This window comes from Saccharomycodes ludwigii, chromosome I, assembly GCF_020623625.1.
Source record: "Saccharomycodes ludwigii strain NBRC 1722 chromosome I, whole genome shotgun sequence".
Taxonomy (NCBI): domain Eukaryota; kingdom Fungi; phylum Ascomycota; class Saccharomycetes; order Saccharomycodales; family Saccharomycodaceae; genus Saccharomycodes; species Saccharomycodes ludwigii.
This window is the reverse complement of record NC_060200.1, coordinates 3,027,113-3,053,365: the sequence shown is the minus strand read 5'-3', so window position 1 is coordinate 3,053,365 and position 26,253 is coordinate 3,027,113. Positions and strand designations below refer to the sequence as shown.

Genomic DNA, 26,253 nt, shown 5'->3' with positions numbered 1-26,253 from the left:
TTTTTTTTTTATTTTTACGTAAATAAAACCAACGTTTAATAAAACATTTTATGTATGTACATATTTTCTGAGCCCGAAATGCAATGGGTTGAGTTGGCTTCGCTGTTGAAAAAAAATTTTTTTATGTCTTTTCTTTTTTTACATTATTATGAAATTTATTACGATAGAAATATTTTTGTGATAGTCGCTTGCGAATTTTAGTTAATTATAAAAATAGATGACCTCTAAAATATTTTTCTTTCCCCTTTTTTCCGCAAGAGAATTAATTTATCTGTGAAATTGCTGTAGAAGAATTTAAATTATTTGCTATAAATCTTAATTTTATATTATATAAATGGGTCACCTTATTTATATCATGTGAAAATAGTACAATAACGTAAAAGCTCGAGTATATAGATGGAATTTCCTAAAATGCATTCCTTTGTTTTTTTTATTATTATAATTTTTGTCTACAGAAAGAAAGATCTAACTTAATAAATAAAGTCAAAAATTTAAAAAGTAATTTATTTTACGTTTTAAAAAAAAAAAAAGAAACCAAGTGTTCAGGTGAAACCGGATCCGAAGTGTTATTATTGGAATTATAGGGATGTTACATTCTTTGTAGATCAACCATGAAACTGTGTGTTTAACAAACGTTATATATTTGATTATAGTACTTTTACCGGGTGTTTTCATCTGTTATTTATAACTATATAAATATATAAGAAACGTTTTATTTTATTATATTTTTAATCTTCTTTTTTGAGTTCTTTATATAACACAATTTTTGTATTGTTCAATTGATATTAATTTTATAACTTGGCATTAAATGACTTGGAATAATTTATATTTTTGGTGATAATCAATAACCGCTAAATTATAAGGAAATATATTTTCCAATACTTAAAATATAATTATTACTTGATTTAGCTATTTTATAATTCCATATTGGAATTTGGTTTCAACAAAAACATTTTTTCAAATAAGTATATTTTACTTATTAAAAATATCGACCTTACAATAATTTTTTTTCCTAATATATTTAAATATATATATAGTTAAAAAAAATCAGGGCCTTTATAATTAGCAAAAATGATATTCACTATTTACAGGCGAGCAATTTTAATGCTAACATTCTTTATATATCTATTTGCAAAAATAATTGATGCTCAACAGTTACCTGATACAAATGATGCTTGTAGTCCAATTACAGATCCAATCAATGGATTTAAAGTGAGATGGTATAATTATACCTATAATGATGGTACCACCTTTAGTAACTTAGATTACATGGCCCATGGATATTATGAAAACTCCGCACCATATTATTTTCAAAACGGTATTACTACTGTTTCTTTTGCAACAGGATATCCATGTTATTACAATGAAAGCGATTTGTCTGATTATTTTATTTGTAAAACAGCTCATTATTTTTTAAATCCTGGTGTAAGTTATCCATGGACTTGTCCAGATGCAGATACTCCATATAATAGTTATATTTGTTTCAGTAGTGATATAGATGTTTCAACAATGCCATTAGTGTACGGATATAATACGACTTTTACTAATTTCACAATGGAAGTTAGTGGTTATTTTTTAGCTCCAGAAACCGGTAATTATACTTTTACGCTAGAAAATGTCGATGATTCTGCTGGTGTTCTATTTGGGGATGATGCCTTTGGATGTTGCGAACAAAATGATATTACTGCTACATCAACTGATTTTTTTCTTAATGCTATTAGAGGTTGGTATTCAGGAATAGATGGTGACAGTTCAAGTGAAAAGATGCTAATTGGTGGACTATATTATCCACTAAGAATTGTATTTACAAATGCCTTATCAAAGGCAAATATGAATTTCACAGTAACTTTACCAGATGGAACAGTAATTAGTGATTTTACAAATTACGTATTTACGTTTGATGAAGAAGAATCTTATTGTCCTCCTTCCACAATAACAGTTCCATGGTCTGGAACATATACTTCTACTTTTACAACAAAAACTACTACTTTTATGGGCTCTAATGGTGTAAATACAATTTCCAGTATTATTTATATAGAAACACCTGAAGTTGATGCTGTTACCACCACCTATACTCAATGGACTGGTGCATTTGCTACTACCATTGGTACTAGTGTTACTACTGTGATTGGATCTGATGGTTTACCTACCACATCCACCATCTACACAGTTGAGACTCCTGAGGTTGATTCGTCTACTACTGTGATTACTGGATGGACTGGATCATACACTTCAACTTACTCCACTAGTATATTCACTACAACTGGTAGCGATGGTAATCCAACCACATCAACTATTATCTACGTTGAAACACCAGATGTTGATGCTTCAACAACTACTACAACAGGATGGACTGGATCGTATATTAGTACCTATTCCACCAGTATATACACCGTAACAGGAACAGATGGAAATCCAACTACATCCACTATCATCTACGTCGAAACACCAGATGTTGATGCTTCAACCACTGTGATTACTGGATGGACTGGATCATACACTTCAACTTACTCCACTAGTATATTCACCACAACTGGTAATGATGGTAATCCAACCACATCTACTATCATCTACGTCGAAACACCAGATGTTGATGCTTCAACCACTGTGATTACTGGATGGACTGGATCATACACGTCTACCTATTCTACAAGTATATTCACCACAACTGATAGCGATGGTAATCCAACTACATCTACTATCATCTACGTCGAAACACCAGATGTTGATGCTTCCACCACTGTGATTACTGGATGGACTGGATCATACACTTCAACTTATTCCACCAGTATATTCACAGTAACAGGAACAGATGGAAATCCAACTACATCTACTATCATCTACGTCGAAACACCAGATGTTGATGCTTCCACCACTGTGATTACTGGATGGACTGGATCATACACTTCAACTTACTCCACTAGTATATTCACCACAACTGGTAATGATGGTAATCCAACCACATCTACTATCATCTACGTCGAAACACCAGATGTTGATGCTTCAACCACTGTGATTACTGGATGGACTGGATCATACACGTCTACCTATTCTACAAGTATATTCACCACAACTGATAGCGATGGTAATCCAACTACATCTACTATCATCTACGTTGAAACACCAGATGTTGACGCTTCCACCACTGTGATTACTGGATGGACTGGATCATACACTTCAACTTACTCCACTAGTATATTCACCACAACTGGTAATGATGGGAATCCAACTACATCTACTATTATCTACGTTGAAACACCAGATGTTGATGCTTCAACCTCTGTGATTACTGGATGGACTGGATCATACACATCTACCTATTCTACAAGTATATTCACCACAACTGATAGCGATGGTAATCCAACTACATCCACAATCATTTACGTCGAAACACCAGATGTTGATGCTTCAACCACTGTGATTACTGGATGGACTGGGTCATACACTTCAACTTACTCCACTAGTATATTCACTACAACTGGTAGCGATGGTAATCCAACCACATCAACTATCATCTACGTCGAAACACCAGATGTTGACGCTTCCACCACTGTGATTACTGGATGGACTGGATCATACACGTCTACCTATTCTACAAGTATATTCACCACAACTGATAGCGATGGTAATCCAACTACATCTACTATTATCTACGTTGAAACACCAGATGTTGATGCTTCAACAACTACTACAACAGGATGGACTGGATCGTATATTAGTACCTATTCCACCAGTATATACACCGTAACAGGAACAGATGGAAATCCAACTACATCCACTATCATCTACGTCGAAACACCAGATGTTGATGCTTCAACCACTGTGATTACTGGATGGACTGGATCATACACTTCAACTTACTCCACTAGTATATTCACCACAACTGGTAATGATGGTAATCCAACCACATCTACTATCATCTACGTCGAAACACCAGATGTTGACGCTTCCACCACTGTGATTACTGGATGGACTGGATCATACACTTCAACTTACTCCACTAGTATATTCACCACAACTGGTAATGATGGTAATCCAACCACATCTACTATCATCTACGTCGAAACACCAGATGTTGATGCTTCAACCACTGTGATTACTGGATGGACTGGATCATACACGTCTACCTATTCTACAAGTATATTCACCACAACTGATAGCGATGGTAATCCAACTACATCTACTATCATCTACGTCGAAACACCAGATGTTGATGCTTCCACCACTGTGATTACTGGATGGACTGGATCATACACTTCAACTTACTCCACTAGTATATTCACCACAACTGGTAATGATGGTAATCCAACCACATCTACTATCATCTACGTCGAAACACCAGATGTTGATGCTTCAACCACTGTGATTACTGGATGGACTGGATCATACACGTCTACCTATTCTACAAGTATATTCACCACAACTGATAGCGATGGTAATCCAACTACATCTACTATCATCTACGTCGAAACACCAGATGTTGACGCTTCCACCACTGTGATTACTGGATGGACTGGATCATACACTTCAACTTACTCCACTAGTATATTCACCACAACTGGTAATGATGGGAATCCAACTACATCTACTATTATCTACGTTGAAACACCAGATGTTGATGCTTCAACCACTGTGATTACTGGATGGACTGGATCATACACTTCAACTTACTCCACTAGTATATTTACTACAACTGGTAACGATGGTAATCCAACTACATCCACAATCATCTACGTCGAAACACCAGATGTTGATGCTTCAACCACTGTGATTACTGGATGGACTGGATCATACACATCTACCTATTCTACAAGTATATTCACCACAACTGATAGCGATGGTAATCCAACTACATCTACTATCATCTACGTTGAAACACCAGATGTTGATGCTTCAACCACTGTGATTACTGGATGGACTGGATCATACACATCTACCTATTCTACAAGTATATTCACCACAACTGATAGCGATGGTAATCCAACTACATCCACAATCATTTACGTCGAAACACCGGATGTTGATGCTTCAACCACTGTGATTACTGGATGGACTGGATCATACACGTCTACCTATTCTACAAGTATATTCACCACAACTGATAGCGATGGTAATCCAACTACATCTACTATCATCTACGTTGAAACACCAGATGTTGACGCTTCCACCACTGTGATTACTGGATGGACTGGATCATACACTTCAACTTATTCCACCAGTATATTCACAGTAACAGGAACAGATGGAAATCCAACTACATCTACAATCATCTACGTCGAAACACCAGATGTTGATGCTTCAACTACTGTAATTACTGGATGGACTGGATCATACACTTCAACTTACTCCACTAGTATATTTACTACAACTGGTAACGATGGTAATCCAACTACATCCACTATTATCTACGTCGAAACACCAGATATTAATAGATTAAGTACAACCACTATTGGTTGGGGCGGTGGTTTTACTAGTACGTTTTCAACTGAGAGATTTATTGTTACTGGCAGTGATGGTATTCCTACTACATCTACTATTATATATGTGGAAACACCAACGTTTGGCTATTTCAACACTTCATCTAGTTCCACTGGTTCTTCCAGCTCTGTTACAATACCTGGAAGTACGACTGAGGAAATGGTATCTACAGTTATAACTTTATCGTCTGGCGATATTTCGAAAAGTATCCCTATTGCTTCAACATTGTTTTCTAGTACAAGTAGTTCTTTTGATATCTATAGCAGTACCGAAAGTTATATGTCATCAAGTTTGATAACAAGTATTACAAGTCCTGCAACTTCATCGCCAGTGAGTTCAAGCAGTTCTACTTATAACTCATATAGCATTCCTGCAAGCAGTACATCATTAAGCTACACTATTAGTAGTACAGATGTTACAACTTTATCACAATTAAGCCTGAGTAGTTCGACCTACAACTCATTTAGCAGTGATATTATCGAAAGTTCTACTTATATTACCTATAGCAGCACTGAAACTTATCCATCATCGAGTTCTATTACAAATAGTATTACAGCTACTACAAAATCATTACCATTAAGTATGAGTAGTTCCACCTATAACTCATATAGTAGTGATATTATTGTAAGTTCTCTATCATTAGGTTCTATTAGTTATACCGATAGCTCCTATAGCAGTAGTATTGCAAGTTCTATTCATATTGTCTCTAGTAGTACTGAAAGCTATACGCCATCGAGTCCGATTATATCTATTAGTACGGCTAGTACAAGATCATTACCATTAAGCATGAGTAGTTCAGCCTACACCTCATTTAGTAGTGATACTATTGAAAGTTCTACTTATATTACCTATAGCAGTACCGAAAGTTATGCACCATCAAGTTCCATTGTTACTTCTAGTACAATTACTTCAAATTCATCACCATCAAGTTTGAGTAGTTCTATTTATGTTGTCTCTAGCAGTACTGAAAGTTATACATCATCAAGTTTGATTATAACTATTAGTACAGATGTTACAAGTTCATTACCATTAAGTTCCATTGCAACTATCAGCACGGCCAGTACAAGTTCATTACCATTAAGCATGAGTAGTTCAGCCTACAGCTCATTTAGTAGTGATACTATTGAAAGTTCTACTTATATCACCTATAGCAGTGCCGAAAGTTATGCACCATCAAGTTCCATTGTTATTTCTAGTATAGTTAGTACAATTTCGTCACCATCAAGTTTGAGTAGTTCTATTTATATTGTCTCTAGCAGTACTGAAAGTTATACATCATCAAGTTCGATTATAACTATTAGTACAGATGTTACAAGTTCATTACCATTAAGTTCCATTGCAACTATCAGTACAGATGTTACAAGTTCATTACCATTAATCACGAGTAGTTCAGCCTACAGCTCATTTAGCAGTGATGTTGTTGAAAGTTCTACTTATGTTTCCTATAGCAGTACTGAAGGTTATACATCATCTAGTTTGGTTATAAGTAGTACATACCCTACAAGTTCATTACCATTAAGTTTTAATAATTCTAGCTATATTTCCTATAGCAGTGCTGAAGGTTATACATCATCTAGTTTGATTAGAAGCGGTGCAGCTACTACAATTTCGTCACCATCAAGTTTGAGTGGTTCCATTTATGTTGTCTCTAGCAGTACTGAAAGTTATACACCATCAAGTTCGCTTATAACTATCAGTACAGATGTTACAAGTTCATTACCATTAATCACGAGTAGTTCAGCCTACAGCTCATTTAGCAGTGATGTTGTTGAAAGTTCTACTTATGTTTCCTATAGCAGTACTGAAGGTTATACATCATCTAGTTTGGTTATAAGTAGTACATACGCTACAAGTTCATTACCATTAAGTTTTAATAATTCTAGATCTATTTCCCGCAGCAGTACTCAAAGTCATACACCATCAAGTTTTGTTATAAGTATTAGTACAGATGTTACAAGTTCATTACCATTAAGTTCCATTGTAACTATCAGTACAGATGTTACAAGTTCATTACCATTAATCGCGAGTAGTTCAGCCTACAGCTCATTTAGCAGTGATGCTGTTGAAAGTTCTACTTATATTACCTATAGCAGTACTGAAGGTTCTACATCATCTAGTTTGATTACAAGTAGTACAGATGTTACAAGTTCATTACCATTAAGTTCCATTGCAACTATCAGCACGACTAGTACAAGTTCATTACCATTAAGCATGAGTAGTTCAGCCTACAACTCATTTAGCGGTGATGCTGTTGAAAGTTCTACTTATATTACCTATGGCAGTACTGAAGGTTATACATCATCTAATTTGATTATGAGTAGTACAGATGCTACAAGTTCATTACCATTAAGTTTTAATAATTCCAGCTATACAACTTACAGCAGTACTGAAAGTTATACACCATCTAGTTTGATTATGAGCAGTGCAGATGTTACGAAACCATTACCATTAAGTTCGAGTAGTTCCACTTATAGCACATTTACTAATAGTAAAAATGTACCAAGATCAAGTTCTGTTTTGAGTGGTAATATTGTTACAAATTCATTGTCATTTACACCTAATAGTTTTACTTCCAGTGTTTCTTCTGCAATGCCAATCACTACGATCACAGTTACAAATATTAGTACAGTTACAGATTCTGCAACGACATATATTACTTATGTTACATATACTAGTACAGAATCTACTTTCGGTAAAAATAATGGGAATGGTTATACTACTACTATTACACCAAGTTTGTCAAGTATCAACATTCTTTCGAGTACTGATAGTGCTACGACAACAACTTTTAGCAATGGTGCGGTTACTTCTACTATTATTAATTCAAAGAACACAAATGTCGAGAACAGTAATACTAAGAGCAATGAGGGCACTACAATTATTGATAATAGCACACATGTGTACCCTGTTACAACTGAAACAAATAGTATGGAATTTACCACCAAGACTACGCCTACTACTATTAAAACGACCACAGATACTTTGAGCACTACTTCAAGTACCGGAGAATATACCTCCACCATTACTACCAATAATAACAACAATATTAGTGAAACCCAAAATACATCCAAAACATCCGATACTAATAACATTGTTACAACGTTAACTACTGCTGATACTGGTGCCACTACTATCACACCAATTGTTTCTACGCAACCAGTTACGACATCATTCAATACTGCAACTGTTAACAGTAGTGCTTATTCATTTTCGATTTATACAGCTGGTGTTCGTAAAAACACACCATCTATATCATTAAGTGTTTTCTTTATGATTTTTATTTCATTTTTTTGAACCAATTAGCCAATAGCTTTGCTCTACTTTTAAAAGGTTTGGTTTACATAGTTGCTTATGTTACTTTTATGTTTCGTTTAAGTTTACAAGACTGCTGCTATCATAATTATTTTATTTTATTTTATTTTTTTTTTTTTTTTTTTTTTTTTCTTTTGGGTGAATTTTTAATTTTTTATGGTTAAATTATTATTTTTTTTAGCATATACTATCCTGTACATTATCATTAAGTTCTTTTATTTTTTATTTTTTCTTTCTCAAATTTATATACTTATTTTTGTGTAAGTAACATTGCTAGTGTAATTTTTTTATTTTTAATTAGTCTAATTTAAGACTTGGTTTATTTTTATAAGATTCGTTTTCCTTCATCTTTTTAATGGTTTACCGTTAATCACGTTTTGATTGGCATGTACATCAAGCCCTTTTTTAGGGTTTAGAAGTTTTTTTTCCTTTTTTTTTTTTTTTTTTGGTTTAAGTGAAAAATGTGTTGCTAACAGAAATATAAATGCTCATTTTTTTTTATTGTATAGAGCAAATACCAACTGCTTGTAACTGTAATAAAATCACAAAAAAAAAATCACCAACACAACTAATTCCTCGTAGGATTAAAAATAATTCTGCTCTGAACGATACCTAAGCAAATAGATCACTTGAACGAGATTTGTTGGTGTATACAACCTGCTTACAAAACACAGTACTACTAGCAGTCTGGTTTAACTGTTACTCGAAGAAACAACTGTAGAACAATTCGTTCATTTAGAAATTACTCGTAATATAGAAAATGGTTTGATGGGAAAAGCTTACGCCTTTTAAAAAAATTAAAAGGATTCAAAGAAATACAAGCAAGCAATAAAATGTATGATTATACTACGCCATTGCTCTGTAATATAAAATTAATGATCCCATCATGATATTCTTGTTGTTATAAGACAAATTCTTTAGTAAATAACAACTTGGTCAACATTTTTCCCCAAAAAAAATATGATTATGTCTAAATTGTTTAGCAGTGTTATAACTCTTGTTATTGCCCTTTTTTTTTTTTTCTATTTTTGGTCTTATTTTACTCATTAACATTCTAAGGAAGAAAAGCACATAAAATAACCTGATAGAATGTTATTGTTAGAGATTGAGACGAGAGAAAAGTTTTATAGTTCTTATGTTTACATTTGTTTTTTCTTTTTAATTTTTGTTTTAACTTGTTATTTTTGAGATTTGCACTGTTATTTTTATTGGTTCTTTTTTTAATTTTTCTTAAATCCACAAAATGGAACCTAAAAAAAAAAAAGCGTTATTTCGGTTTATTTCCCAGGAGAATGTGTATTATTTTATGTAACTTTTTCTTTTTCTTTTTCAGTATTAGCAAATCACATCGTAAATCTTGCACTTCTCTACATTAAAAAAAATAAATTCTTTGAGCAAATTTAACCATGAACAAACTTTGTAAACAGAACAATAAAAACAATTTATCAAAAGAATATCGTTAACAGCCATGGCAGTAAAAAAAAAAAAATAAGAAAAAAAAAAAACCCCCGAGCAATTTTTTTTTTTAGATTTCTTCAAAAAATAAAAATTCACTTTTCGGTATTCGGACTTGTTGAATATTGATTTAAAATTATTCTTTTTTCCTAATCACTTTGCACGTAATTTTATACAGAAGCTTTTTGAGTAGAAGAAAAAGGGGAAAAGAGAAGTGATTTTTTTTTTTAAAATTAAGAGAATGTGTATTATTATGAGTAGCTTTTTTATTCTTCGTTATTTTATAGTTTGATTTTTGACGCTATTTTTTTTTTAAAACAAAAAGGGGGAAATCATGGTTATACTACAAACATTCTCGTATATTTTCCAACGGTTTTATAGAAGATTGGTTAAAAATAAGATTAAATCATAAACAGATTTCCATTTGTTTTTGTTTTACGTAATTTAGTGTTAACAAAAGTTTACACTAAATACGATTCTTGACTTCACTGCGTCTTACTATTCTTTTTATAAATAAAAAAAAAAAAAAAGGGAAGAAAAAACATAAAGCAAAAAGCGTCTATCTTGTTATTAGATATAATATAATGATTTAGAAAAAAATGCCATATGAATTGTTAGTCCTATAACACATTCATAATAAACCTATGTTTCATTGCAATTCTTTTTTTTTTTTAATACGCAGGTGGCATGATTTACGTAATTCATAAATTAAAGAGTCTAAAAGTGTCTTTATCTTATTCCATTCATTATAACCAACCAGATTCGTACTAACCAGTAATATATCAAATGTTTACAATTCAATTATAGTTGCAGCTTGAAAATTGGAAACAAAATAATCCAAATAAATTATTAGAAATACAAGTTGAGTAGCTTTCTATCATTTTAATGGTAATACATATTTATCATAAACTAATAGCTGGAAAAAGTTAATACCCTGGGCACTGCACAAAGCCAATGTCATGTATTATATAATGTGGAAACTAAAGTGGATTAAACATTATCCTAACGCCTAGTCCTGTGTTTATCTACCTGATACTATTGAATGAAAAAGGCAACTTTCTTGAATGCTCAACTGAAAAGAAATCTGAGTCTTTAAAAACCGTCAATCTTTGTAATGCTTTTGACATTGATTAGATGATTTGTTTTTGGCTAGCTAGTTTCCAGGTGAATTGTTGTTCACTCAAAAAAAAAAAAATTGTAAATCCATTTGCCTAATTTATGACTTTTAAAGAAAGAAAGAAAAAAAAAATTGGTTTCTTGTTTTTTATGATTATCCTAGATTTATCATGAAAAAAATAATGGTATTAAAATGTGAGTAACTTGAAAGAATCATATCTTTTTTTTTTAACATAATTTTAAACACTCAAAGCGCGAAGTGTACGGATATGCGTTGTTCGGATAGTAACTGATATAGGGGTACTTGCCTTGTGTATGTATTCTAAAATATGTAACGTACATGAATATTAAAAAAGGGAGAGAGGTACAAGCTTTTATTTGTTTAGAGTGTAAATCTACTACAAATCACATGGTGGCGCGGCAACAAATCATATAAACTATACAAACAATTGTGAATTACTGAGATAATTAAACGGTATATATTTATGTAAACAAACGGAACCTTTTTGTTCTGCCAGTATCGACGAAAACTGCCAAGGAAATCTGATCTTACCCCTTAAAAAAAAAAAAAAATAAAATAATCGCTCCTAAACTTGGAGATTTGTTTTATATCTTAAGACCATTCCTCGTAATTTAATTATATAAAAGGAGTAAGACCAAATGATATCTACTATGGATCATTCTTGATCAAATGTATCCCTTACTTTGAAACCTTAAACTTTTGTTAAGAAAAAAAAACTACATAGTTGTCACCATACTAACAAAACCCCAAGAAAAATAAAAAAAAAAAAAATGTCTACATTTGCAGACCAAAAGTTTGATTCAAAACATTACAAGGATAATAGACCAACATACCCTGAATCTTTATATAACGCCATTCTTTCATATCATAAGGGTGAAAGAGAAACTGCAGTTGATGTTGGTTGTGGTACTGGTATTGGAACTTTCCCTTTATTGAAATACTTCCATCATGTTATTGGTACCGATCCTTCAAGCAAGATGTTAGAACCAGCTAATGAAATGAAAAAAGAATTTGAACAAAAAAACACTGACAAAACTATAAAATTTTTGTGTTCTAAAGCTGAAAACTTGAGCTCTGTTCTCCCACCAGATTCAGTTGATTTAATCACTTGTGCTGAAGCCATTCATTGGTTTGATACGGACAAGTTCTTCAAGGAAGCTTATAAAGTTTTGAAAACTAATGGTACGTTGGCTATTTGGGCTTATATCGAACCAAGATTTCTTGATTATCCAAAGGCAAACGAAATTTATGAGAAATTTGTTTTTGACGATGATAGATATATGGGCCCATGCTGGCAACAGCCTGGTAAATCATATTTGAGGAATTTTTGCAGGGATATTAAGTTACCAACTGATCTTTTCTCAGACGTGATTAAAATTGACTATGTTCCAATGAAAAGTAACAAAAAAACTGCTTTCCAAATTGCTAGTGATGACTATACCATGGCTGATTTTAGAAAATATTTGTATAGTTGGAGTGCCTATCACAATTGGCAACAAAAATATGGAGGAGAGGGGAAAAATATTGCTGATATGTTTGTTGGTGAGTTGAAAGAAGAGTTTGGTTGGACTGATGATACTAAGTTAAGAGTTGAATGGGGGACTTTTTATATCTTGGCTAGAAAGTAAAAGTGCTTTGTGAGCTGTGTTTCAGATTTACGTTTATATTTATATCCTTTTTTTCTTTTTCTTCTTTTTGTATGTAATGAATTGATTTTAATATTTTCTGAAAAAAAAAAAAAAAAATGCGGGTAGATGCTATAATTAAATTATTTTACTATATTTTTAATTCAAACTAGCAACAATTAAATTGTAGTTAGCATCTATGACTCTAATAATATTGAAACTAGCAATTCGATTTGATGATATCTTCAGTTAATTGAACATATTGCTTACCAAGCAGAAAGGGAAAAGTTAGTATCTTTACCATTCAATCTTGGTTGGTAAACTAAAAAAACAATAACACAAAATACTCTTAAAAATTTATCATTTCCAGTAAAATTGTTGATGATGTGGTAACACCAAGAAATAATCCATTCATTTGTATCTAATTTCCCCCTCTCCCAGTCTGTTCAATTGCTAACATGTGATCTGTAAATGTTTAATTTTTGTTAAGTTGGTGTTATAATTTTCATGATTTGGTTCTTATTTTTAGATTAGTGTTTAAATATAATATATGTTATAAATTTTTTTTCAATTTAGCCAAAAACCATTTTACCTTTTGAATTTCTCTTAATGGTTATATAATAAAGTACTCTTTGATGTTTGCTTTGAAAATGAAGTAATTATAATATTTTTTTTTTTTTTTTACGATTTAAATCTTGAAAAAAAAAGTTTTTTTCCGCATTTTCTACGGAAACAATTTTTATTTTTTTTTGAAGTGGCTGCAACATTTTTTTTTTTTTTTTTCAACTTGGCTTTTTTATTGGATTGCTACATCAACAACAAAGCTTCAACGTTATTACTTAATAGAACAGTATAACCAACATGTAATGCATATATACCAAGGATAAAACAAGGATAAAAATGAGTTGAAACATCCACAATAACAAACTTTGTGGGAGATTATAACTGCACCAGGCTGCCATATAATATGATCAAAAAATATATTAAGAAAACTATACCCTTGTAACAACAGATAGCACAATTACTTCTAATAAATCACCTAACAGAAATAAACCGAGAACAAATAACAGGTTTTAATGATAAAAGTAATGGTTAGTTTTAATACTATGCTTCACTTATTTTTTTTTTTTTATTCCAACTAGCACAAAAGTAGATGTAATATAATCAAGTGAATGTGTTAAATTAGGTTTGGATCAGATTTTTATTGATACTAAGTTAATGATAATTTAAAGTTTATTTTAATCAGCATCGAGTGACAAATAAACTAAAAATACTGAATTATGTTACCTCATTTAAAATTGTAAAGTGGATAAAGTATTGAAAACTATAATTAGTGGTTTCCAATGTTATTTTTAAACCCATCTCTATCCTTAGACATTTAAGGATTGCATTCTCCATCTTAATATACTCAAAACTCCGTTAAACGTGATAACCACTTTATTAAAAAAACGATGTTACAGGATATCATAATTTGTATTCGGCTGTAAAAATAGAGAAAGCAAACAATAAGGAATTAGCAACTCCGCACATGCCAATATCAACAACCAACCAATACATGCAACAATTAAAAAGAGAAAATTATTTCATAATAAAGGATAAAATATGTCGATTAAACAAAAAATAAAAATGGATATGAGAGTTAATTAGTGGTTCTTGTTATAAAATAAAAATGATTTTGTCTAATATAAGCAGACTTTAAAATCTTCACTCTTTGGTTTAAAGCATACACAGGAGTCATATACCACACACTTATCCTCTCCTTAAATGAATAAACTTATATTGTTTTTCATAGTTTTATATGTTTTTTTCATTTGTTATTTGAAGTTTAAGATTATAATTAGAACGATGTTTATGTGAAAGAAAAAATGTAATATTAGAGACAACGGGGAAAAAGAATTCAAAATTAAAAGAAAAGAAAAGAAAACAACTCAGACTATAAAAACCAAGTTGTTTTATAAAATATAAAATACGAACTACAAAATAAAATGAAAAAATAAAAAAATATCAAATTTTGATGAGATAAAGAAAAAAAAACTGACGGACTTAAAAAAAAATAAACTAGACATATCAGATACTATTGGAAACAAATATTTGCCTACAAAAGCAATCTTAGAATAAATTGAAAAACAAAACAAATAAAGTAAAGAACATCTTGAAAGTAGATATTCTGTTTGAAACAGCACCTGCAGTGTAAATAGAAATTAATCCACTAGATGCTGGTTGTGATTGAATACTTTGAACTTCAATACCAGCTGTGCTAGAAACAGTTTCTGATTGAACAGTGGTGGTAATAACTTTTCCACCGGATGTGGTCTTAGTAACAACATTGTTGGAATTACCGGAGTTGCCACTGGCACTCTTGGTAACAGTGGTATAAACAGAACCAGAAGAAATAGTCTCGACATATTCACTAGCATTGCCTGGAGAACCTGATCCGTTCTCATTATTATTGTTTGGAACAATAGTGGATGTAATAACAGATGTGATAGTGCTACCTGAAGTAGTGTACACACTAGTCTTAGTAACAGTAACTGGTGTAGTAGCAGTTTCGGAACTACCAGATCCACCGTTATTGTTATTGTTATTTGGAACAATAGTAGAAGTGATAGTAGCAGTAATGGTACTACCAGATGTAGTGAATACACTAGTCTTAGTAACAGTAACTGGTGTATTGGCAGTTTCGGAACTACCAGATCCACCGTTGTTGTTGTTGTTGTTTGGAACAATAGTTGATGTGATAGTAGCAGTAATGGTACTACCAGATGTGGTAAACACACTAGTCTTAGTAACAGTAACTGGTGTATTGGAAGTCTCAGAACTAACAGAATAAACTTCGGAACCGGAATTGTTAGAACCACCATTATTATTATTGTTGTTGTTGTTTGGAACAGTGGTGGTAGTAGCATCGCATGTGACGATAGTCGAGGTTATAGTTCTGCCAGATGTGACAATCACAGTAGTTCTTGTAACGCTAGAAGGCAATACAGGTGTTTCAGTAGTTGGATTAACTGGAGAAACAGTTTCAGAAGTGAAGGTAGTACCTGGAGCTGGATTAGTAAAGGTTTCTGAAGTGGAGATATCTTTGCTTGGGTTTGTAAATGGCTCGGTGTTAGTAGTACCTGGAATAGAAGTCAATGGTGATGAATTAGAGCTAGTGGTATTGAAATAACCAAATCCTGGAGTCTCAACTGTGTAGGTAGTAGAGGTGGTTGGCTTACCATCAGTACCGGTTGTGGTAACTACAGTAGTACCAATAGTGGATGTGTATGTACCAGTCCATGGTGTGTAAGTGGTAGTAACATCGTTAGTTTCTGGAGTCTCAACTGTGTAGGTGGTAGAAGTGGTTGGCTTACCATCAGTACCGGTTGTGGTAACTACAGTAGTACCAATAGTCGAAGTAAATGTACCAGTCCATGGTGTGTAAGTGGTAGTAACACCGTTGGTTTCTGGAGTCTCAACTGTGTAGGTAGTAGAGGTGGTTGGCTTACCATCAGTACCGGTTGTGGTAACTACAGTAGTACCAATAGTCGAAGTAAATGTACCAGTCCATGGTGTGTAAGTGGTAGTAACACCGTTGGTTTCTGGAGTCTCAACTGTGTAGGTAGTAGAGGTGGTTGGCTTACCATCAGTACCGGTTGTGGTAACTACAGTAGTACCAATAGTCGAAGTAAATGTACCAGTCCATGGTGTGTAAGTGGTAGTAACACCGTTGGTTTCTGGAGTCTCAACTGTGTAGGTAGTAGAGGTGGTTGGCTTACCATCAGTACCGGTTGTGGTAACTACAGTAGTACCAACAGTTGAAGTGTATGTACCAGTCCATGGTGTGTAAGTGGTAGTAACACCGTTGGTTTCTGGAGTCTCAACTGTGTAGGTAGTAGAGGTGGTTGGCTTACCATCAGTACCGGTTGTGGTAACTACAGTAGTACCAATAGTCGAAGTAAATGTACCAGTCCATGGTGTGTAAGTGGTAGTAACACCGTTGGTTTCTGGAGTCTCAACTGTGTAGGTAGTAGAGGTGGTTGGCTTACCATCAGTACCGGTTGTGGTAACTACAGTAGTACCAATAGTCGAAGTAAATGTACCAGTCCATGGTGTGTAAGTGGTAGTAACACCGTTGGTTTCTGGAGTCTCAACTGTGTAGGTAGTAGAGGTGGTTGGCTTACCATCAGTACCGGTTGTGGTAACTACAGTAGTACCAACAGTTGAAGTGTATGTACCAGTCCATGGTGTGTAAGTGGTAGTAACACCGTTGGTTTCTGGAGTCTCAACTGTGTAGGTAGTAGAGGTGGTTGGCTTACCATCAGTACCGGTTGTGGTAACTACAGTAGTACCAATAGTCGAAGTAAATGTACCAGTCCATGGTGTGTAAGTGGTAGTAACACCGTTGGTTTCTGGAGTCTCAACTGTGTAGGTAGTAGAGGTGGTTGGCTTACCATCAGTACCGGTTGTGGTAACTACAGTAGTACCAACAGTCGAAGTGTATGTACCAGTCCATGGTGTGTAAGTGGTAGTAACACCGTTGGTTTCTGGAGTCTCAACTGTGTAGGTAGTAGAGGTGGTTGGCTTACCATCAGTACCGGTTGTGGTAACTACAGTAGTACCAATAGTCGAAGTAAATGTACCAGTCCATGGTGTGTAAGTAGTTGTAACACCGTTGGTTTCTGGAGTCTCAACTGTGTAGGTAGTAGAGGTGGTTGGCTTACCATCAGTACCGGTTGTGGTAACTACAGTAGTACCAACAGTTGAAGTGTATGTACCAGTCCATGGTGTGTAGGTGGTAGTAGTGCCTTCAACTTCTGGAGTCTCAACTGTGTAGATAGTAGAGGTAGTTGGAATACCATCTGATCCAACACTGGTGGTAACACTAGTGCCAATAGTGGAAGTATATGTGCCAGTCCATGGTGTGTAGGTGGTAGTAGTACCTTCAACTTCTGGAGTCTCAACTGTGTAGATAGTAGAGGTAGTTGGAATACCATCGGATCCAATACTGGTGGTAACACTAGTGCCAATAGTGGATGTGTATGTACCAGTCCATGGTGTGTAGGTGGTAGTAGTACCTTCAACTTCTGGAGTCTCAACTGTGTAGATAGTAGAGGTAGTTGGAATACCATCGGATCCAATACTAGTAGTTACACTAGTGCCAATAGTGGATGTGTATGTACCAGTCCATGGTGTGTAGGTGGTGGTAGTGCCTTCAACTTCTGGAGTCTCAACTGTGTAGATAGTAGAGGTAGTTGGAATACCATCTGATCCAATACTAGTAGTTACACTAGTACCAATAGTGGATGTGTATGTACCAGTCCATGGTGTGTAAGTGGTAGTAGTACCTTCAACTTCTGGAGTTTCAACTGTGTAGATAGTAGAGGTGGTTGGAATACCATCGGATCCAACACTAGTAGTTACACTAGTACCAATAGTGGATGTGTATGTACCAGTCCATGGTGTGTAGGTGGTGGTAGTGCCTTCAACTTCTGGAGTCTCAACTGTGTAGATAGTAGAGGTAGTTGGAATACCATCTGATCCAACACTGGTGGTAACACTAGTGCCAATAGTGGATGTGTATGTACCAGTCCATGGTGTGTAAGTGGTAGTAGTACCTTCAACTTCTGGAGTCTCAACTGTGTAGATAGTAGAGGTAGTTGGAATACCATCGGATCCAATACTAGTAGTTACACTAGTGCCAATAGTGGATGTGTATGTACCAGTCCATGGTGTGTAGGTGGTGGTAGTGCCTTCAACTTCTGGAGTCTCAACTGTGTAGATAGTAGAGGTAGTTGGAATACCATCGGATCCAATACTAGTAGTTACACTAGTGCCAATAGTGGATGTGTATGTACCAGTCCATGGTGTGTAGGTGGTAGTAGTACCTTCAACTTCTGGAGTCTCAACTGTGTAGATAGTAGAGGTAGTTGGAATACCATCTGATCCAATACTAGTAGTTACACTAGTACCAATAGTGGATGTGTATGTACCAGTCCATGGTGTGTAAGTGGTAGTAGTGCCTTCAACTTCTGGAGTTTCAACTGTGTAGATAGTAGAGGTAGTTGGAATACCATCTGATCCAACACTGGTGGTAACACTAGTGCCAATAGTGGATGTGTATGTACCAGTCCATGGTGTGTAGGTGGTAGTAGTACCTTCAACTTCTGGAGTCTCAACTGTGTAGATAGTAGAGGTGGTTGTAATACCATCTGATCCAACACTGGTGGTAACACTAGTGCCAATAGTGGAAGTATATGTACCAGTCCATGGTGTGTAAGTGGTGGTAGTGCCTTCAACTTCTGGAGTCTCAACTGTGTAGATAGTAGAGGTGGTTGTAATACCATCTGATCCAACACTGGTGGTAACACTAGTGCCAATAGTGGATGTGTATGTACCAGTCCATGGTGTGTAGGTGGTGGTAGTACCTTCAAATTCTGGGGTTTCGACAGTAAAAATAGTGGAAGTAGTCTTTATATTGTCACTTCCGGTAGTGGTATATATGGTAGTACCAATAGTGGAGGTATATGTGCCAGTCCATGGTGTGTAAGTAGTAGTGGCTCCACCTGGCGCATCACAACTGCTGTCAGTATCACCTAAATTATATATGACGCTTGAAAAATCATCGGTATAAACTCCATTAGGATCCATATAACCAAACTGAATACCTCCTAAGGCTTGACGATTAGTATGTAGAACTCTAATTGGATAGTAAACACCTTCTGTCATATCAATTGCTATTTGATTCGTTCCACTTGGACCTTCGCTAGTCCAAATAGATCTAATTTGGTATGTTCCATCAGTACCTGATGAATCTGCTAAACAACATTTGAAAGCGGAATTAGCACCTATGGATAAGACACCTAAATCATCGATGTATTTTAAATAGAATGTATAAGTACCAGATGATGGAGGAACAAAATACCCTGTAGCAATATAGGTGAAGTTGGTCAAAGTAAAAGTTTCGTCATAGTCGTAGTTTGATGGCAACTTACCATAATGAATTGCGTATAAATCACCGGAAGGAAAGTAGCTGTAAGTTAAATTGGTGACACCAGATGTTGAACCAAATGAACCTTGGTCAGCATAGCCACCAGCAACATAGGCATCAGATTGATAAGTATTGAAATCAGGCATACCTTCATCTATTGTATCATTATAGGAGAGGAAATTATAATGATAAAATTCAATATTAAAACCAGGATATTTAGTAGCTAGAACATTAACACTTGGCAGACAACCAGCAGCTGTATCGTTACTCAATCCAACAGCGTTAACTCTGTTTAGCAAACATAAAAATATTAAATAAAACTGAGTAGAAAGAAGCGAAAAGGAACTTTGCTTTCCCTTCTGTTTCTCAAAGGTCATATTGGGTGATGTGCTATTTCTGAGATTTGTGGATTTTTTCTGAAAGAATTTCTTTATCTAAACGTTGAAATTATTTAAATGAAGTTTTCTAAATAAATGAAATGATTTTGAAAAGATGTAAAAATAATGAATAAAGTGATCCATATTTATATTAAATTATTTTCCCTTGAGTATTATTGATTAACTTTTTTTTTTTTTCTTATTAATTGGATAAAGCTAGTAATTTAAATTAACCATATTTTAGATAAAAAAAATTAGGAAATAATAAATCATAATTGCATACAATAGAGCTCGATTTCATCACATTTTTTCATAGTATCATGTGTTAAAGATGTGAAATGATTGGCAAATTTATTTAAAAACTCAATTAAAATCATAAACAATGAAGATTGACGAACTGTTTAAAATTATTTATGATTAAGATAAGTTAGCTACTCAAAGTTAACCAAAAGAAAAAGAAAAAAAGAGAAGAAAAAAGGCTTTTTTCCCATTCTTTTCATTTTATTTTTTTTCTTTTTTTTTTTTTTAATTTGTTGCAAATTAATTTCTGTCTTTTTTATTTGTTAGTTATCATTATTTCGAAAAAAAAAAAAAAAAAAAAAAAAATTTAGAAGGTTCAAAAAAGTGAAATATAACCAAAGTTAAAGTGGTATTTACTCAGATAAATTTTATATTTTTTTTTTTGGTCAATTTTCTCAAGTATAGTTAGTTATTTATATAACTTTTTAACCATTTAATCGTGAATAAAGTCACCGGGCGTATCTGTATACCTTTATATAAAAATAAATAGAAAAAAATAATAAAAATAATTGATATCATAACACGTGTCGGTTTTAACGTTTTCTTTTTCTTTTTCTTTTTTTTCAAGAACAGAGCATTTTAAAGAACTATTACATTTTTTTGTTCCAGACCATAAAAATATTACTTATGCATCACGTGATTCATATTTTCTATAAAAAAAAAAAAAAATATACAGTTTTGATGGCTCGGTCATTGCATAGATTGCCGGATCACCGACCTATGCGCTTAACCTATTTGCGGACTAAATCGGCCATAGCGTAAAAAGTCATTTAATGAACAAAGAAAGAAAGAAAAAAAAAAAAACATGGTTTATATCACCGTAGTTTGTTTTTCTTTCTTTCTTCTTTTTTTTTTTAATACATAATAGCGCTAGTAACAATTTCAATAATGATATAAAAAAAAAGATATCAGCAAAACGTGTAAAATTGTTCTAAAGGATACTTAAAAAAAAAAAATTTCATATCTCATTGCCTGCTCAATTTTTTTTTTTTTTTTTTTTTTTTTTTTTTTTAAAAACGCAGTTTTACTTCGATATAAAATGGATAATATTGACATTAGAGTGTTTAAAGTAATATGATCAACAATTAAAAATATTAATAACTTACTTTGCACGATAATATGAGTAACAAGGATATTATACTTATATTGTGGAGATGTTATTATTTTTATCTACGGTTAAACCAATAAACAAAAATTCAAGCCCATACAATTATTTAATGAATAAATCTAAAATCTAAGCGTTTACAACCTATATCTGTACTGTTATAAATATAATCTTCCCTTTGCTCTGGTGTCATTGCATTCCAACTTTTACCTTTTTGTTTGTTTCTGAAAATATAATATGCCTTAGTTAGTAATAATATTGGAATTAATAGCCATGAAATATGAAATAATTGATAATTTCCTCTATTGTATTTTGGTTTATCATCGTCTCTGTATATATTAGTTGCAACAATATTTGCTAATTGGACAAACATGTTATACAAGGCAGCAGATATGGCCCTTGTTTTTATGGAATTGGAATTTCTGGATACCCAAGAGACACAAATAGCATGAATATAAGGTTGTCCAACAAATAGTACACATAAGATATACGAAGGCCAGATCTGAATCATACTACCTGGCCACCATCTTATTATCCCAAGAACAATTGTTGTATATATAGGAGCGAACAAACAAATCATGCTAACTTCATTAAATTTTTCGCTTACGGACGTAATTATCAACAAAAATATTATATGTAAAACATTTGCTGGAATTGTCAACAATTGAATATTAAATTTAGAAAAGCCCAAGTTTTGTAAAGTTAACGTGAAATATGGGTCAAAGGTATCAATTGGAATGTAGGCCATTAGCCCAATAATATAAATTGGCCACAGATCATAGTCAATTAAAACTTGCCAGATGTCTTTTAAACTCAAAGGTTGTTTATTATTTATGTCACCCTTGCTGGGGTCATCTCTTAGTAGCCTATTGACTATGATTTTTTCTTCCCTCTCAGTAAACCAGCCATTCGGTTCCAACCAACTTTTTGTTTGAACAGCAGATGGAACCATTAATTGGAAAGAAATAATGCCAATGAAACCGGACATGATACCTTCGATAATAAATAACCATTTCCAACCCTCTAATCCCCAAATGCCTCGCATTCTTAAAATACCAAAGGCTAAAAAAGCTGTACTTATTTGGACTACTGATAAGGTGGCCCAAAACCACGATAATCTAACTGTCAACTCTTTGGCTGTGAAAAAGTAACTTAGCCATAGAATTAAATCTGAAACAAACCCACCTTCTAATGAGCCTATCAGAGCTCTAGTAATTAGAAATCCTCTTTTGCTATGGATAGTAGCTTGACACACAGAAACAAAACTCCACAATATCATCTGTATGGGAATCCAAATTTCAGGCCCGATTTTTTTGGATAACAACTGTGATGGAATTTCAGCCAGCAAAAAACATAATAAGAAGATGGTATTTGCATGGTTATAATCATTGGTATTCATACCCAAATCTTCTAATAAGTTATCAGAAATAGCTTGTTTTAAATTTCCTCTATCAATTTGTAGAGCAGCAAACAAAAAACACGCAACAAGGGCCACCCTATGATTTAACTTTTTCAACAGAACATCTTCTTCGTTTTTGGACCAATTAAACTCGGGTTCAAAGTGTAGCAGGCCTTCATAATCCGCATTTTTATATATTTTCCTGTAATATTCAGCTACGGTTGGATCAGCAAATGGGTTTAATTTGACAATGTTTTGCTTGTCGGTATCACTATCACTATCTTGGAAGAATAAATCATTTGAATGTTCTTGTACAATTGGAATATTTTTGTAGACTATATTATTTCCTTTATCATTTTTTACACCCTTTTTTGTATTAGAACCGTATTCTGAACCGGTGGGAATAAGGCAATAAGCCTCCTCATTTTCAACTAACTCGTAGCGGTTAATGGGCTGGTTATTATTTGACATATTTAGCATAAATTGCTTTTAAAACTTTTTTTTTTCTTATTTTTTTTAAAAAAAAAAAATGAAATATATATATCATACTGTTACTAAAAGTGCCAAATGATAATTTAAAGTTTTTTTTTTTTTGTTATTGCAAATAAAAATACATTATGCTGGAGTCCTTGATATCTTACAACATACATTTTCTTCACACAACAAGGTTTTAGCACAAATATTATCCTGGAAAAATAAATAGTATGGGTTATTTTTGTTTTAATATGATAGGTTTATTTGGTATAAAATGTTTAAAAACAAAATATCAATTATTATTGGCACACTTGGTAGACAATGCACACTTTTTTAAAATATATGAAATATTTTGCTAGTTTTTTATTTAATACATGTCAGTAAGTGTCAAAAGTCACAAGGCGAAAGTACATAAAAAAAAAAAAAAAAAAAAAAAAAAACATCATTTTCTAAAGACAAACGACAATCACATTAAAAAATAAATTGCAATGAATTATCTAGTAATTATTGTGTTACAGTAATAACAAAAAAATTATGGGTTAATATCCCATATTTTGTATCTCCCGGGGGTGAGTCGAACACCCGATCTCAAGATTTCTTTGTAGTACATATTACAGTCTTGCGCCTTAAACCAACTTGGCTACCGAGAGGAAATTCCTGGCAAGGAGAAAATTCAAGAGTTACACATCTTAACATTGCACATCAAAAAAAAATTTATTTTCTCCCGTTTTTCCCCTTTCCCGTTTTTCCCCCTTCCCGTTTTTCCCCTTTCCCGTTTTTCCCCTTCCATTCCTAATTTCCTTTTAAATTTTTACGCTATTCAATACCATTTTACCTATAACAATATATCTTAGAAAACCTTTAACTACATCCATTCACTTCGTAACAAAACACGTCACTATATTAAATATTCGACATTAAAGAGGCACATAAACATTACATCATATATTTTAAACTTATATTTCCTTGTAGAAGGAGGGAGGAATAGTTAATCCTCTTACCCCCATTCCACATACATACATATATAAAATTTAAACAGTTTCAACATCAACATGATCACCATTTTTACTAGAGGATTCTAAAAAGGCTGCTACACAAGCCAAATGATGGAAACAGGTTCTAGGTGTACCTAAAATTAAATTTTTGTCTTTAGCTACGACAGCCTGATGAAAATTTTCAAATTCAGCATTAACACCAAAAGATTCATCCTCTTTAACTGTTATTGTTTCGTTTTTTAAATTCTCTTCGGCGCACCCACCGACAAGAACAGTGATTTTAGGTTCTCTTTTATCTGAGAGATCCAAAAACACGGAACCATTTAGCCCGTATATTTTAAAAATAGTCCATTTACTTGTTTGTCCAAAAGCCGACCCATAGGTGAATGTCCCAATCACATCACTCTTTAATTTAACAGTGGAAAAAACAACATCATCCGCTCCGGACTCTTTTCTAACTTGTTTCGTCAAAGCAGATACTGATTTAATTTCACCCAAGACACTGGTTAAAAGAGCCAACTGATGAACACCACCATCAGATAAAAAACCACCAATGTGTTCTGGATGTTGGCGCCATGACGTGCTCAAATACTTGTTCTTGGTTACAAAGGCCCCTGTAGAGTTATAAGTAAAAGAAACAATCGGTCCAATCTCTTTCACTGCTTTCTTTAAAGCGGCTACAGATTCCAAATGCAACCAATTTTCACCAATTGAAACTGGTACATCCGAATCATCCGTCAATTTTACCAAGGCACGTGCTTGTTGCATGGTAGCTGCTATTGGTTTTTCCAAAGAAACTGGTTTCCCAGCTTTTAAACATGTTTTGACCACATCCAAGTTAAATTGGACGGGGACAAGAGCGTCGATAAGTTCAACTTCTGGATCAGCCACAATCTCCTCAATTGAGTTGAAAACTTTATTTTTTGGGATATCGGCCAACTTAGCAAATTCCTCTGCCTTGCTTCTAGTTCTATTATAACAAGAAACAACTTTAAACTTATCACTTAGCTCTTTATATGATGGTAAATGTCTATCTCTAGCAAAAATACCTGTACCTACGATACCTACGTTAATAACTGTCATTTTTTTTTTTTTTTGTTTTTTTCCTTTCTCAACTCCACAATATTGGTTATGTTTGATTTGTTTCTCTAAAACTTGAATTCCCGAAGTAAGAAATTCTCTTAATTAGTAAAATTGGTACCTTTATATATACATATATATAAAAATACGTTCAAAAAGAAAAAAAATTTTTTTTTTAAAATACATGTAAAAATATTATGCTTTTGTTTTTTACTATATATATATATCCTTAGCTCTCTGTTTTTATTGTAATTTTTCCCCCACCTTCATTTAGATCTAGGGGATGGATATTAGTACTGAATGGTATCATGATGTTTCCTACTTGCTTACTAATAAGAAATTTGTTTCGGAGCTCAGATGCCCGCGTACAAACAAAAATTTTCCGGCTCGGTGTGAGATTTTCCATCTTTTTTTCTTTATTTACTTATGTTTCAAAAATGTTTATAATATGGAAAGAAATTTACGCATATTTCTATATTGTTTATTTCCATTAGCAATAATTAAAAAAAAAAAAAATAGTGGGTACCATAAGAGGATTTAGACGG

At 33.3% G+C, this 26,253-nt stretch overlaps 5 protein-coding genes and 1 non-coding gene across 6 annotated transcripts; 2 read left to right on the top strand and 4 right to left on the bottom strand.

Moving 5' to 3' along the window:
• Positions 1–1,071: 1,071 nt before the first annotated feature.
• On the top strand, positions 1,072–8,772 carry SCDLUD_001319 (uncharacterized protein; the record flags this gene model as incomplete). The annotated part of the gene is made up of 1 exon (XM_046081363.1): positions 1,072–8,772. The coding sequence occupies one exon, from the start codon at positions 1,072–1,074 to the stop codon at positions 8,770–8,772; it is 7,701 nt and encodes a 2,566-aa protein (XP_045937598.1).
• A 3,381-nt stretch (positions 8,773–12,153) lies between these two features.
• Positions 12,154–13,011, top strand: SCDLUD_001318 (class I SAM-dependent methyltransferase; the record flags this gene model as incomplete). Its single annotated transcript, XM_046081537.1, has 1 exon — positions 12,154–13,011. The coding sequence occupies one exon, from the start codon at positions 12,154–12,156 to the stop codon at positions 13,009–13,011; it is 858 nt and encodes a 285-aa protein (XP_045937597.1).
• Positions 13,012–15,117: 2,106 nt separating this feature from the next.
• Positions 15,118–20,355, bottom strand: SCDLUD_001317 (uncharacterized protein; the record flags this gene model as incomplete). Its single annotated transcript, XM_046080246.1, has 1 exon — positions 15,118–20,355. The coding sequence occupies one exon, from the start codon at positions 20,353–20,355 to the stop codon at positions 15,118–15,120; it is 5,238 nt and encodes a 1,745-aa protein (XP_045937596.1).
• Positions 20,356–21,869: 1,514 nt separating this feature from the next.
• SCDLUD_001316 (uncharacterized protein) lies at positions 21,870–23,630 on the bottom strand (the record flags this gene model as incomplete). The annotated part of the gene is made up of 1 exon (XM_046080247.1): positions 21,870–23,630. One exon carries the CDS (start codon positions 23,628–23,630, stop codon positions 21,870–21,872), a length of 1,761 nt encoding a protein of 586 aa, XP_045937595.1.
• A 562-nt stretch (positions 23,631–24,192) lies between these two features.
• SCDLUD_001315 lies at positions 24,193–24,283 on the bottom strand. Its single transcript is given in 2 exon segments — positions 24,193–24,229; positions 24,244–24,283. It is a non-coding gene; the product is annotated as a tRNA-Tyr (tRNA).
• Positions 24,284–24,664: 381 nt separating this feature from the next.
• On the bottom strand, positions 24,665–25,711 carry SCDLUD_001314 (uncharacterized protein; the record flags this gene model as incomplete). The annotated part of the gene is made up of 1 exon (XM_046080248.1): positions 24,665–25,711. The coding sequence occupies one exon, from the start codon at positions 25,709–25,711 to the stop codon at positions 24,665–24,667; it is 1,047 nt and encodes a 348-aa protein (XP_045937594.1).
• Positions 25,712–26,253: the final 542 nt, after the last annotated feature.